The sequence below is a fragment of the Dromiciops gliroides genome, chromosome 1 (genome assembly GCF_019393635.1).
Source record: "Dromiciops gliroides isolate mDroGli1 chromosome 1, mDroGli1.pri, whole genome shotgun sequence".
Lineage (NCBI taxonomy): Eukaryota > Metazoa > Chordata > Mammalia > Microbiotheria > Microbiotheriidae > Dromiciops > Dromiciops gliroides.
The window spans coordinates 654767112-654783412 of NC_057861.1; the positions used below are offsets into that span (position 1 = coordinate 654767112).

The 16301-nt window shown below is 34.0% G+C and overlaps 1 protein-coding gene across 1 annotated transcript in view; it reads left to right on the forward strand.

Annotated features, from left to right (window-relative positions):
- CNTLN (centlein) overlaps window positions 1-16301 on the forward strand; it is a 427039-nt gene that overhangs the window by 381528 nt on the left and 29210 nt on the right. The window contains 2 exon segments of the mRNA XM_043979121.1: window positions 10172-10357; window positions 13725-13802. Coding sequence (XP_043835056.1) covers window positions 10172-10357; window positions 13725-13802 — 264 coding nt within the window.

Consider the following 16301-nt stretch of genomic DNA (forward strand, 5'->3'; position numbering starts at 1 on the left):
TGTTAGAATTTTTGAACATGCCTGTTTTCCATCTCAGTTATACATTCCTCAAGGGCAAGAACTGTGTTCTACATAATAATTCATCCTCAACAAACATATATTAAGTGCTTGCTATGGGTCAGATACTGTATTAAATGCTGGAGATGCAAGGAAAGGCAAAAATGTGGTCCCTGACTTCTAGTGAGGGAGGCAACATACAAACTGCTATGTACATACCAGGCAGGTATAGTTTAAATGAGAGTTAATCTCACAGGAAAGGCTAACTAGTAGTGGGGAACCAGGTCTCTGGCAATAGGCAGGATTTGAGTTGGAGATTCTCCACAGAGTCTAGTGCAATAATCCTATATAGTAGAGTTCAGTAATTATTAATATTTATTATTACATTGTTTGTTGTTGTTCAGTCATTTCAGTCATGTCCACCTCTTCATGACCCCATTTGGGGTTTGTTGGCAAAGATACTGGAGTGGTTTACCATTTCCTTCTCCAGCTCATTTTACAAATGAGGAAACTGAGGCAATGAGGGTTAAGTGAGCTAGTAAGTGTTTGAGGCCAAATTTGAACTCAGGAAGATGAGTCTTCCTAACTTCTAGCTTCCCATTACATTATTTAGCCCCTGTTTATGTTTTAATCCTTTCTTTGTATTCCCTCTTACTGCTTATAATTTTTTTTGCATAGTCACAAAATGGTTTAATTAATATATCTGCTTTTTGCATTTGTTTATGATGTTTTCAATGCCCCAGAACAGGTTCAATTTTTGTAAAGGTTGCATGTACAAATGAGACATTTATGTTCATTTTTCATTCTTTTTCAGTAATCACTAGAGATCTCTTATCTTTTCTAAAATTCTATTTAGGTAATTTAGTTTTTTCTTGCATTTATATGTATACATACATATATGTATATAATTAGTATGGATAGTTTCACTAAGTAAGCTGCCTTTAAGCATAATGTAGGTTCTTATCTCTTTTAACTAATATCATTGCTGTACCTTCTTGGTTGGATAGATATGAATCATAATAGATTCTAATTCAGCTGCTCATTTAAACTATGTTTGGATCTTTTTGTTTAAAATGTGTTTCTTGTAATAAATCATCACTGAAATCTACTTCCTCATCTTTTCTATCACCTCCCCCCATTTTATGGGAGAGTTCATGTGATTCTCATTCATGGTTATTATTGTTAGGTGTATTTTCTTTAATCATATTTGATTATAATTTTTCTTCTGTTTACCTCTTCTCTAGTTTTTTACAAAGAAAAAGAAGAAGAAAATGATATTAACATTAGAAATCTATAACTAGTGGTTTGTTCCTATACCTTTGCCTTTCCTCTGTTTCCCCCAGCCCAGACTCAGACCACCCTGAAAGATTTTTACTTTTTATCTTTTGATTTCTTGAAATATGCTATCCATATTTTTGCTTGGTCATGATTTTCAGAGAGTCCAATGATTCTAAATGTTCTCTCCTGATAGTTATGTCACTTTTCTATTTTGTGTGATCCCAACAGTGATTCCTTAATAGTATATCTTTTTCTTGGTTCCATGAAGTATTTCTGAATTAACCTGGAAGGTCTGGTTTTGAACTATGACTTTTCTGGATGTGCTAAGTTTGTGGTTTCTTTTAAGTAATGTTCTTCGGATTCCTTCTTACTTTGCCCTTTGGTTCTAATTATTCTGGGCCATCTTTTGATTTCTTGAAATATGCTATCTATATTTTTGCTTGGTCATGGTTTTCAGAGAGTCCAGTGATTCTAAATGTTCTTTACTGATAGTTATGTCACTTTTCAGATAGCAAATGCTATACATGTTCTACTCTTTGACTTTTCTCTAAAATTTCTCATTGCATAATTGAGTTTTGATTGTTCCATTCTACTTTTCAATCTTTCTACTATAGACATGAAGGCATTAAAATCTTCTTCAGGGTGGTGGGGAAATTATATTTGAGGAGCAAAGGGGGTAAGAGAAGTTGTGAAGGTGGAAATGACATGACTTGACAACAGATTCAATATATAGAATGAGTGAGTGAAGATTTAAGGATGAAACCTGAATTAGGACCCTAGGTGTCTGGGAGGATGGTAATGTCCTTGACAGTAATAGGGAAGTTGAAGATGGGAGAGTTTGGTATATGTGCTGTGGAAGTGAGCACAAGAGGGTAGAGTTTGGAATGATAATGAAATGTTTCAAATGAGTTTGAGATGCCTACAGGATATCTAATTCAAGATGATTCATAGGTAGTCGGTGATGTGAAACTATAGGTCAGGAGAGAAGTTAAGGCTGGATAAATAGAGCTGAGAATCAACTGCATAGTTATGATCATTAAACTTCTGGGTGCTGATGAGATCCCAAAGTAAGATAATATAAAACAGGGGTTCTCAACTTGGAGTCCACAGTCTCTTAAAGTGTCTGTGCATTTATTTCACAGGAACTGTGAATTTGGACAGGAAAAAGATGGATGGATGGATGGATAGATAATTTTATTTCAATATAATTGGTTTCTTTTATGATTCTTTGTATTTTATGAATTTAAAAATATAATTCTAAGAAGTGTCCATTGGCTTCACTAGGCAGTCCATGACACCAAAAATAAACAAGTAGATAAATAAAGAACCCCTTTTATTAAGGGAGAAGAGAAAGGGATTCAAGATAAACGATTAAGGAACACCCATGGTTAGTAGCCATGAACTACAGGAACATCAAAGCAAGGAGAATGAGAAGAAATAATTAATATAATAATAGAAATAATATAATAATAAACTAATTAGAAATGTTAGCGAAGAATCAGCAGAGAGCCATGTTAGAGGATGAGGTATGAAACAAAGTAACATAATGACTGATAAAATGTTAAAGAGAAAATATAAACATTGGGCTTCATTTAGTATTTCATTCTGTCAACCTCAGCTTAGCCACAGTTGTTTTTTCCAAAGTGAATGCATTTCAATATTTAAAGGCTTTTGAGCTATGAATTTAGTGGTTTTTCTTGAAAGTAGAAGTTTATAGGTAGTTGTGGATACAAAATTAAAATTTTATGTCATGGAGTTTGTGATGAATGATGTACTTGTTTATTTCATATTCTGAAGTACTTTACAAAGAAAGGTCTTTCCTAAGATGGAATTTGCATCTTTTTTTTTTGACATGAGTTTTGCTTTAATAAAGACCTAAATTGTACCAACTATGTAGAAAGTCATATAGAAGCCACACCCTTTCTTCCTAGAATACAGTCTTTAAACACAAAGCATTGCTGCCAGAATTGTTTAAAAAGAATAATCCATTCTTATGAAACCAAAAGTAGAATCGAAATAAGCCCCTAAAATTCTACCTCTTTTCAAAAAAGAATGTTGTAGAAGCCTTGTTTATGTAGATATGTAAGTAATGACAATTCCATGAAAGTTCAGTTTGTGAAGCTGTGGTATTGCATTTTTGGAGAAGCTTAATTTTCTGTGGTAGCATCTTGAGTTTTACCTAACAAAACTAGAATCTTCTTTAATTTTTTATGGCTATAAGTAGAGTTGAGAATTTAAATTCTAAGCCCCCAAGGTGACAATTTCAGAGAAAGGATTCCTTTATCATTTGTTAATTACTATATAAACAAATATCCAGTAGAGAAATAGTCCACTGCTTTGGTGCAGGTGACACTTGGGGACACTTGCCACTAAAGCAGTTATTCTGTATTTTATTATTAGGTGATTTACCAATGGAAGTAAATTCTATTATCTTATAATAACTTAATGAGATTACTGTTAAACATGTATTTTCATAGCCTTGAATAAAATGTTATGTTATGGGCGTCTAAATTAATGACCAACAATCAAATAAATGATTTTTGATTGATTGAAACTAGAGTTAATGAACTTTAAAGTTAGAAGGGATCTTAATTATCTAGTCACAATATTTAAGAGTTGAAGAAACTGAGACTCAGAGAATGAAATGATTTATCTAAGCTTACAAATCTAGACTAGTTTTAAAGCTGCCCTAAAGAACCTAGGTCTCTAAGCTTCCACTTCATTGTTCTGCCTGCTATTTTCTACTGTCTCTCCATTTGTTATCTACCACAAACTCACTGTCACCTTCTTTCTTTCATATATTTCTTATTAATAATGATAATAGATGACATTTATATGGAGCTTTAAATTTTTAAGAGCCCTTTACTTACAAGTTAATAATCATGTGCCTGGCCATTCTTGTCAGAAGGGAGTAAATGACTCACTTTTTAAACTCAAGCCACTAGTGCAATGACAGAAGTCATTAACTAAATGAACTTGATAGTTAATAAACCATTCCCAAGTGAAAAGCTGAACTTACAGTGTATGCCTTTTCACCATTTACAATAGGGCTTAAATGATTATATGAAAGGCTTCACATAACTGCTTTTGAGTGATTATATAGATGGTTGTATTTGATTATTCATTTCACTTTTCTTTCTACTTACTGTTGCTTCTCTCTTGCCTATTTCTCTACTGATTAGCATTTCACAAAATCACAAACCTTCAGAGTTAGAAGAAACTTCAGAAGCCATCTACTATATTATGTCAGAAGTTCATATATAGCCAATAAATCATCATTCAATCTAAAGACTTCCAGTGAGAAAGAGAATCCATCATCTGCTAAACTAACCTAGTTCTCTCTGAGATGGGTTTCATTCTGAGGAAAATTTTTCTCACATCAAGCCTATTTGCCTCTTTTAACTACACCCTTTTTTCTTAGTTCTGCTCTCAGAAGCCAAACAGAACAAGACTGATCCCTCTTTCTTCTTTTTTCTTTTTTTAATCATAAAAGTATTTTATTATTTTCTAGTTACATGTAGAGATAGTTTTCAACATTTGTTTTTATAAGATTTCTAGTTCCAAATTTTTCTTGCTCCCTCCCCTCCCTCTCCCCTCCCCAAGGCAGCAAGCAATCTGATATATGTTATATATGTACAATCACATTAAACATTTCTGAATTAGTGAAAGAAGAATCAGAACAAAAGGGAAAAACCTCAAAAAAGAAAAACAAAAAACGTAGAAACAGTATGGTTCAATCTGCATCCAGATTCCATTGTTCTTTTTTCTGGATTTGGAGAGCATTTTCCATCATGAGTCCTTTAGAATTATCTTGGACCATTGTATTGCTGAGAAGAATCAAGTCTATCACAGTTGATCATCACACAATGTTGTTGATACTGTGTACAATGTTCTCCTGGTTCTGCTCATCTCACTCAGCATCAGTTCATGTAAGCCCTTCCAGGTTTCTCTGTTATGTTATGGACATCTAAATTTTATCACTAAAGCAAATGACATCTGCCTGCTCATCCTTTCTTACAGCATAATAGAATTCCATTACATTCATATACCACACCTTGTTCAGCCATTCCCCAATTGATGGGCATCCCCTCAACTTCCAATTCCTTGCCACCACAAAAAGAGCGGCTATAAATATTTTTGTACATGTGGGTCCTTTTCCCTTTTTTAATGATCTCTTTGGGATAAAGATCTAGTAGTGGTATTACTGGGTCAAAGGGTATGCACAGCTTTATAGCCCTTTGGGTATAGTTTCAAATTGTTCTCCAGAATGGTTGCGATCCCTCTTTAAACCCATAGCCCTTCTGATATTTAAACTTATTTTAAAATGGCCAACATAGACCTTCTGGGTCTTTCCTTCCCCATGCTAAACTTCCCTAGTTCTTTCAATCAACCCTCATAGGATATGAACTTCAGGTACTTCACTATGCTCATTTCCCACTTCTGGATATTTTCCAACTTATCAAAGTCCTTCTTAAGATATGGTGCCAAGTTAAAACAGTAACTCTAGGTTTGATGTGATCACTACACTGGGACTATCATCTCCTTATCCTAGAAGTTATGCTTCTCAATGATCACTAAGATTTCTTGAATGTCATGTTGTACCATTGAGTTCACTGAGCTTGAAGTTCACTAGAATCTGGATTTTTTTCTATCAAACTGATGCCTCATTATTACTTGCCTATCCTGTACTAGTTATAAAACTTTATATTTGATCTTACTAAATTTTATTTTATTCAGTTCATCTCACTGCTGTAGCCTGTTGATATTTATTTGAATTCTGACTCTGTTGTCTACTGTGTTTGCAGTTTTTCCAAGATTTATGTCATTTATAGATTTTATGGACGTGCAATCTAGGTACTTATCTACATCACTGAAAAATTGCTAAGCAGTATTCAACTTAGCAAATATGGGCACTGAAGAACTCCTTCTAAACTGATAGAATATTACTGCTTTTTCTTACTTGCTGGCCATTGAATCAGTTCTGAATCTACCTAAAATATCATCATCTGGCCAATATCTCCATCTTTTACACAAGAATAGTATGAAAGTGTTGTCAAATGCCTTGTGGAGATCTAGGTAACTTATGTTTATATCATTCCTCTTACCTACCAGTTTTGGCAAAAATGAAAAGGGCTTGGCATATTCTTTGTGAAGCCACACTGCTTCTTTTTGGTAACCATCTTTTTTTTCCCATATGTTCCCTGAAGTGGATCTTTAATGAAATAGTCTAGAATTTTGCCAGGAATTGAAGTCAAACTCTATTCTCTACCTTTTGAAAACTGGCATATTTGTCCTTCTCTGATCATAAGGTACTTCTCCAATTCTCCATGATCTTTTGAAGATTACAACCAATGATGTAACAATTATATCTGACAGTTATTTCAACTTCCTGGGGGCCAAGTGACTTAAGTTTATCAAGGAAAGCTGGGTGTTATCTTATTATTAGTTCATGAGTCATCTGGGCTATCATTCTCCACAGGAGAGTTAATAGAAGTATAATTACAATTAAGCATATCACCTAAAGATTCCCATAAATTCTAAGCTTTTGGTTTGTTTCTCAATTTTCTTAATTTTTTAATTTTTTCTTCTTTCTTTCTAAGTTCTCCTGCATAGGAAACTGGGGAAGGAAAAAAAGGAGGTAAAACTCAATTATTCAACTGTGAAAAGTTTTGTAGATGGAAATGGTTGAACTTTATAGTTTAAATAAATATGAAATATAAATGTAATCAAATGCTCATGGGTTTGTGATGTCATTGCTTTAGAAGTTCTCTCCCTCAGTGGTGCAGATTATAGCCCATAAATAATTGCTCACTCATTTCACTTTGTGTCCTCTCATGAATTCTCCTCAGTGAGTCCATTCAACATGCTGGAATCCTTCCTCTCTTTCTCTTGATATCTAGATGGTAGTAGTAGAGCACATTGGCCTTACTATGTGACCAGACCCTATATGTAAAAGGTAACATGTTATTGTGGAAGATACAAAAATGAATAAGACTTTGCATCTTCCCTCCAAGATTCTAGTTATTCTAGATTTATGAGATTTATAAAATTTCTGGAACTCTGTTATTCTGCAGTAATGCCCTGAGAAGTTAATGGTATTATGTATTCAGTAAATACTTGTGGTTAGTAATGATATTGTAGTAGTAGTAGCAATAATAATAATAATAATAATACACTTTGTAATAGGTCTTCATACCAAATACTCATCATCACTAAGCTATGTGGAATTAAAAGCTTTCAAAAAGGGAGAGACCTTGGAGAGGAGATCAGAATCACATGAGGAAACATGAGAACTATCCCATCTCTGCCATCTTGTCCATTAATAGAGATGTTCTAAAGGTGTTTTAGGTGACTATCCAGAGGATAAGCTTACATCATTTTTATTCAATCCCTCCAACAAAAAGCTATCTACTTCTGCACTAGTCAGTCTGTAGAACATTAAATATGAAAAAATAATAGGACTTGTCCCAGGATCATTTCATTCAAAACTCATTTTAAAAGAATGAGAATGAGATAGCAATAACAGTAATACTTATGGTTTATGGTAATAAACTTTAGTGCTAGATTTTCTGCCTACACAATTATATTTTGCAGTTTGAAAATATTAAGGTCTTATGGTTTCTGCTACATTTTTACATATTCATGATTTATTTTGGGGGGGACTAATTTCTAGTTTCACTTTATTATTTTTTTAATTGATTTCCCCCCTAATTATTGATTTTGCTGAGATCATCACTTCAAATAGTTGTCTATCTGTACTTCTGTTTCTAATGGTAACATGCAACCTACTCAAAATGGTTGCCATTTGGTATTTTCTGTAGCTAAGAACAATTCTGTATTACTTTTAAGTCTTTCTGAGCTCCATTGAAGAATGAAGAGGTATTGTTGATCATTGCCTAATGTCAAATGTGCTTTTTCATTTGAAATGTAACTTTTTAAAGTCCCTAGAGTGATTCACCAGCTGATGATATAAAACAGTTGTGGGACTGTGCCACATGAAGTGATGGTTTTATATCATTTTCTCTTCATTACTTCCTCTACCTTGGCCATTTTTCCTTACTTGTCTCTTATTCTCCTCTAGTTTTTTCTTGCCACATTTTTTTTTCTCTCAGTGGACATCCCCTCCTCACTTGGTAATCTCTTTTTTATCTTGTTTTTTTCTATTGATATTTGGTTGCCTCTGGGGTAAAAATTGTTTAGAACAAACTGTTCTTTTATTGTATTATTAAAAGTCTTTTAAATGTATCCTAATCAAGTGAAGTTTTATTATTGAGTTTATTTGATATGCATTTTTTGGGAGGAGGGTGGTATCAGTATATCGGTCAGCTTAATAGAGTACTACATATATACTTTTTTGCATTCTAATGGAAGGTTAAACTATTAATGAATATGTTAGAAGTATTTAATAAAACATAAGCAAACCAATCAACAAGCATTTATATGTAATAGTCATTGTACATGGAGCTGGAGATGCAAAGCCAAAAAAAATGAAATTATCCTTGATTTCAAGGAGGTTCCCTTCAGTTTTGGAATCAAGCATATGTATACAGAATAAATACAAAATTACTAAAAGGTAGTTTATTAAGGGAAGACATTAACAGTTGGTAAAGCCAGGAAAGACTTCATGTAGAAGGAAGTGCTTGAGGCAGAGGTGAAGAGGCCCAGGGAAGAAAGATGGAATGTGAGGAACATTAAAAAATTCGGTTTCACTCTACTCTAGAGTTAGGGAAGGGGAATAAGGTTGGAAAAGTACAGTCTAGGTTGGAGCGAGAGGAATTTATATTTTATTCTAGAGGCATTTGGAAATCACTGAACATAATTGAAAAGGTGAATGGCATGGTATCCAGGAAGAGATGGTTATCAAATGCAGGGAGATAAAGAAGGATGAGAATTGAGAAAAGATCATTATAATCATAAAGTAAATGCTTTACTACTATTTATGAGTAAGAGAAACTAGAATGAATATGATCTGTTTATCTTATCACATGAGCAGCCTTCTCTAACAGACAGTCCCCGAATTTGTTTTACTGAGAATTCCAATGGCATTTTCCTTTCATTTATTCTATTTTTGAATTAAATTAAATATTTTTTTTTGCAGGGCAATGAGGGCTAAGTGACTTGCCTAGGGTCAAACAGCTAGCAAGTGTCAAGTGTCTGAGGCCGGATTTGAACTCAGGTCCTCCTGAATCCAGGGCTGGTGTTTTATTCACTTTTCCACCTAGCTGCACCCCCCTCCCCTTTTCATCTATTTTTGATGAAAGTTTTTAGTAGTTCTTCAGGACTACTAGTATAAGAAGAATATGGAAGTAATTGGGACCAAATGTTAAATAACACATAAAATATGCAGAAGAAAGTGGCTTAAAGGAAGGGTTAGTTGACTACCAGTTAACAGATTTAGTTCTAACAGCATTGATTACCTGGAACATCAGAAATGGATCAAAGATAACAGAATGCTAAGACAGTTTGAGAGATGTATCGTTGTGGTCAGGTCTAGTGGGAAGCAAGGAGTTGGCTGCTGGGTAAAAAAGACAACCTTATTATGCTGTTCAGAAGGATCAATTGAACATCAGTCAGATAGCATTTAAGTAATGCTAAGTCTGAACAAAGAATGTAAGTTCAAGTTCTGAATCATTATCACCACTTTCTGTGCTTTTCAGTTTGCTCTCACCTCTTCTGTGTATATACGTAGTATATAACGTCTGAATGCAAAGGGCATGCCATGTCTTCAAAAAAAGGTCTTGAAATATTGATAACAGAGTAAACCCGATGATGGGAGGGCATATTAATTGCCCCATATTTTGGCCTCCTAATTATATTAAATTTAATTTGTTTACTTGTTTTCTATAGTATTTTAAGTTCTTTTTCATTACTTACATTCTTTTGTTGTTCATTACAGGCTTTAGTTAAAGAAATACAATGTAATGTCCAAGAAATGAGGTTGCGAATAAGACATATTAAAAAAATAGAGCACAATAAGACTCTTACCAAAACTGCAACCCAAAAAGTCCAGCATTTGGCAGCTTCTATCCTAAACATTTCACCAACTGATGTGGAAGAAATGTTAGACTCAGAGGATGAAGAGGTGAGAAAATTTAAATGGCTTTTGTAATAATAATTTTTTTAATTAATGATTTTTCAGTTAAATTAAATTTCAATTACAATATGACATTTGCTTGATTATTCTTAGTAATTTCAGCTGTAAGAGAAAAAAAAAATAAGGATCGACACCTTGCCACTGAAGAAATACATCAAGACAAGATGGGTGCTCAAAACAATCTACATTTAGCTCTGTAATCAGTGTTTATACAACATTTTAAAATAACTTTGAAACAAATTGGTTCTTCGTGCCTCTTCTTTCCATTTCCCTTCTTTGGTTAATTGTATTATATATCTTGTAAACTTATTTTTAATCCATCAGTGGATGTAGTTTGACACCACTGATTTAAGCTGTTTCTCTTTTATGTAACATAAAGAAGTGGCAAAGCTCTTGTGTATACTGATTGAAAACAAAGTTATTGCTATGGAAAATTTAAGAAGGTATTTAAAACTTAAAATGTTATTCTTTTTTTTTCTTTTTTCTTTTTGCGGGGCAATGAGGGTTAAGTGACTTACCCAGGGTCACACAGCTAGTAAGTGTCAAGTGTCTGAGGCCAGATTTTGAACTCAGATACTCCTGAATTTTATTTTAAAAAGCCTTGTCCTTCCTGGTTGAATCCATATAATAGATGCAATAAATGATAAGCTACATGCATAATTTAGATGTGAACAAAAGAAAAAGCATTTATTAAGTGCTTACTATACACCAAACACTATGCTAAGCAGTGGGGATATAAATGCAAAATCAAAGACAGGCCCTTCTCTTAAGAAGCTTATGTTTTAATTAGGATTGATGTGGGGAGGAGGCCAAGCCTACAACATAAATAGTGTAGTGGTGAGTAGTCAGTTACAGAGTAAGCTAATGGGGCCATAAAAGAGTAGACTGATACACTCCTTCCAGAAACAGGAGCTGGAGGTGAAGATATTGCTCTTAGCAAGGTGGTTGATGAGTCATTCAAAAAGTTGAGTTGGGGAACAGGGAGTGAAATGAAGCATGGCTTAGCCATTTCAGAGAGGAGTCTTCATGAAATAAAGAAGAAAAATTCTAGGGATAAGGACACTAAAGACTGGAGGAATCCAGATGGACATACTTACTAGAGTAGATAGCTTTGGAGGAAAACAAAGATTCTAAAAAGTGTAACTGAGGAAAAAGTGAATTAGAGGCATGGGAGACAGGCTGTATTCAAAGGCATAGATGGGCACAAAGGAATAAAAGGTATAGGGAAATATAAGTAGGCCAGTTTGACTAGCCTTTCAAGTGAATGCTTAGTAAACTAGAAAAGGTAAACTGGAGCTAGACTGTAGAGAAGTTAAATGGCAGAGAAGTTTGTATTTGATCATAAAGGTAAGAGAGAACCAATGGAGCTTCTCAAATAGAGGGATAACATGATCATACCTGTGATTTAGGAAGATTCCTTTGGTAGCTGGGTGGAGTATTGATTGGAAAACATGAAGACAGCAAGGCAGCACAGTGCTTAGAATACCGAGCCTGGACTCAGGAAGACCTGAATTCAAAAATATCCTCAGATACTTATTAGCTGTATGACTCAGGCCATGTCACTTAATCTCCATTTGCCTCAATTTCCTCAACTGCAAAATGGGGATAATCATAGCATCTATCTCACAAGGTTGTGTGAGACAATATGCAATAATATTTGTAAAGTGCTTAGCACAGTATCTGGCACATAGGCACTATGAAAATACTAGCTATAATAATATATGCATGTATGGCCATATATTATGATTAATAGACTAATTAGGAAACTTGTAATAGTCAGGAAATAAGTTATGAATTCTTTATGGTTGCTCCATGGTATAAATAAGGGAAAGGATATAAGATATTTTATGGAAATACTTACTATTGACAAGTCTGGCAACTTATTTGTATTTGATGGATAAGAGAATTATGAGTGTGGGATGATGCCAAGTCTGTGAACCTGGGTGACCAGAAGGATGGTGGTATCTCAAATAGAAATCAGAAAATTTGAGAGAAGGGTAGGTTTACAAATAAAGACAGGGTCAATTTGGGGAATATCAAATTTGAGATGCCTATGGTACATCCTACTTAAAATGATAGTCATTTTTCAATTTAAATAATCACCTCTAGTTTATCAATTGATGCATTCACATTTTATATTATGGTTTTTTTAAACACTTGAATATACCTGTTAGTTAATTGTCACTTTTGGCCTCATTTTCCTTATCTATTAAATAAGGTTGGACTAGGATAGTAAGGGTCCTTTTAGTTCTAAACTTTTGTGTTTCTTAATGATTCTTGTATATACCAATAGAAGAATAATTGTAATTTAATTTCAGTCACTTTCACCTGATAGAGTAGAAATGCCATTATAATAGATGCAGGGAATTTGGGTTCCAATTCCAACTCTGATGTTTACTCTCTGTGAGATCTCAGGCAAGTCACTCAACCTCCCTTTGCCTCCATTTCTTTATCTGTAAAACTAAAGACTATAGAGCCTCTGAAGTCCCTTCCAGCTCTAGCTCTGCAATCTACTTCCTGTGATCCACTCCTGCCTAGATATCAGGCATTAAGTCAGGAACCTTAGTTATTTCTTAGAAAACAATAAACAAATTTTCATTTCTTGTGTAGTGAAAGTATGCAGTTACAGTGTTCTAAGTCTTATTACTAATAGAGTTGCCTGCCTATCACACATAATATGTAATAAAATCCTACATAAGAGAAGAAAATATCAGAGAATCTCAGAATCTGAATTGGGAGGACCCCTGAGGTTATTTGTTCCAACTCACACAATAGCCCCTCCTTCTATACCCTACCCAACCAGTGGTTATTCTGCCTGCACTTCAGAATCTCCAGTGATAGTGAACCCTCTGCCTCCTGAGTCAGCTCATTTTGCTTTTGCACAATTCTAATTGTTAGGGAGTTTTTCATTATAACAAGCCAAAATTTTCCTTTCTACACCTTCAACTCCTAGCTCTTCCTCATGGGGCCAGGTAGCAGAGATCTGATTCTTCTTTCTTGCTTGAAGAAAGTGATCAGGTGCCCCATGGAAGCTCTATGGCAATGATTTAAAAATTTTCATTTTTTAAAAATCCATTTTGTGAATTCATGTATTTAAAACACATTTTTTAAAATTAGTGCTCTGTGGGCTTGTGTTCTGCATACATGTCGGTAATAATTTTTAGTCATATGTTAGGTACTTATGATTTAAAGATACAGTATGAATGCTAAATTTTAGAAAGTGCCAGTCTTTGTAGTATCTAAAACAGACCAGTTTCTCACTCCTCAAGAAGATATATTTGATGTCTGGTGATATGGTCTGTAATTTTATTTTAGATAAACATAATTAATAGTTTTTGTTTTTGTTTTTGTTTAGGAATTGAAAAAAGCAAGGAGGGCCTATGAACAAGATAAAGAATGGCTAACATATATTAATAAAATTCTTGAAGGACAGGTATTTCTACTTTTTCTACTTATATTAAAACTTTATCTTAATAATCCAAAGCCTTCTTTTATTTAAAACAGGATTTCTCTTGTTTTGTAATGTTATTAGCATTTTCATATTATTTAGTTTTATTAGATTAAGAATTATTACACCAACAAAAAGGAAAGTTAACCCTGTTTGTATTTGCTAATTTAACATATGAAACAAATGCCTGCGGGAAACCAGAGAGGGTCTTGGCAAATATATTAATTAAATCATTGGGTCGATCTGTATGTTTGGTAGATTGAAAAGGATCCGTTTCTTAGACCTCTTAGGACAAGAGATTCTTTATTATGTGTCTTTAAAGTTAGTAGTTGATATGGACACCTGAGGAGTTCATGGGTCTCAGTGACCTTTTACTATGGACCTGTTTCCAGTCAATTCATGTTTTCCTCACAGCCAGACAGCTGTTTATTACTGTGTCTTCCCGCATTCTCTACAATATTTTCTACTGAGACCTCGAGCAGCTTGTTAGTGGGAAGTAAATATTGATTTGGCATCCTGTCAATGCAGAAAGAATGAAAAAATTTCCACCAGAGGCTCCTCAAACATTTTCCTATCGACATTTTCTGGGCAGAGTGGAAGGCTGCATAGAGGATGACAAGGCTGAGACTACTTGGAATCCCTGAGGGGTCTATTGAGACTGCTGCTGTGACCTGTGTGATACTTTTTCTTCTCTTTCAAGTATTTTTTTAATACACACACAGTCTGCTGGGATGTGCCCCTCTTGTAAGTGATCAAGGGCAGTTTATTGGCAGGTGAGAGCCCTGCTTTTCTACTCATAGTCAGCTTCTGTTTTGACATCACTCACAACATGTAATGTATTCTAAAACTTTTCCTTATAGTTCCTGCTCTTATCTTGATTTTTGTATTAAAAGTAGTCCACAAAAGAAGAAAATAGTTAAAATACACATGCTAAAATATTCAAATGATTCCTGTTAGCAAACTGGATATGCAAATATTTTACAAATATTTCCATTTTATAATTGAAAACATTATTTGTAATTTATAGAAAAGAAATTTCTTTTAATATTAGAAAAATGCTATTGGTTTGCCTGGTTTTAGTAATGCCAAGAATAAGTAAAATATGATACGTGTAGTATTTATGTTTATAACATTATTTTTATAAATCCAAATTAGTTACATTAAATAATACTGGATATTATTGGGGATCTGCAAATTAAACAAACAATATGGAGTGGTGGAAATAACAATGCATTGGTAGTCTGAGCTATGAGTTCCAGTCCTGCTTGTACCATGTACTCCCATCGGACTTTTTGCAAGTCATATTTAACACCTCTCAATCTCAGATTCCTGAGGGCTACTACTGTTGCTCCACATGCCAGGGTTGTTGTGAGAATCAATAAAGAGAGTGTTTATAAAGTGCTTTGTTAAACCATGTACTTATGTACGTAGGGGTGTGTTTAAGTACTAAATGGCAGGTTCTCTAGGTAGCATGAAGAAAGAGCAGTGATTTGGAGTCCAGGGACCAAAGTTCGTATCACATATCTGGTATTTGCTACCTGTGTGATATTGGGCAAGCCACTTGGCTTTCCTGGGCTTCTATTTACTCATCTGTAAAATGAGGGATGGCTTCTCAAATCCCTTTCCATTCTAAATCTATGAGCTAGGACTTTTTTATTTGCTAATTCTTCAAAAGTGACTTTAGAAATGACTATATCCACTTCAGATTTTCTTCCTAAGGCATGAATAAAAAGTGAGTTGAATAACATTTAAAATATTTTACTCATTAGTAGGAGTGCATTTCTTTTTATTTTGGAATTCCATAAATATAAATTATGATTCTAAAACATTAAGTCTAATTATGACTTTTTTCTAAATTCTAAGGGTTCTAGAAAATACCTTTCTTGCATTATATATGTGTATACATACATATATATACATATTTCATATGCATGTACAAACGTGAGGTCATCCATTTGCAAGCTGCTTATTCTGTCCAGAAAATGCCCTGTTGAAAATTGCATCAGACCACTTAATACTACAGCTTGATATAGGGTCTTTTTGTGCCACTGAGCCTGGACTCTGGAATATAATTGCCCAGCAGTATTGATTTAATTGCCTTGGTTTATTTGTAGACTCCTAATTATTGACTGGAGGTAAATTTAATGGAGCAGCCTTTATGAACACTGGGAAACCGCTGCTGTTGCTGTTATACATAATGAACTGCATCATATCCCTTTAGATCATTTTTCAAGCTAATTTTATTCCACTGCGATAGTAAGATAACATTTAAAAAGTCAAAGACTTTTTATTTTATTACTGACATAGGTGGTTTTTCTAATGTGTTAGATTTGGGTGGGGAGGGAGTAGGGATATAGGCTTCAGAGTTTTCACTTGAATGTCACTTGATAATTATATCTAAGTGGAAAAATCTATAAACTATAACATATTTCAGTTTTACCAGACTTGTCTTTCTACTCCTGAGTTTGTTTGTCCAGAGTTTTA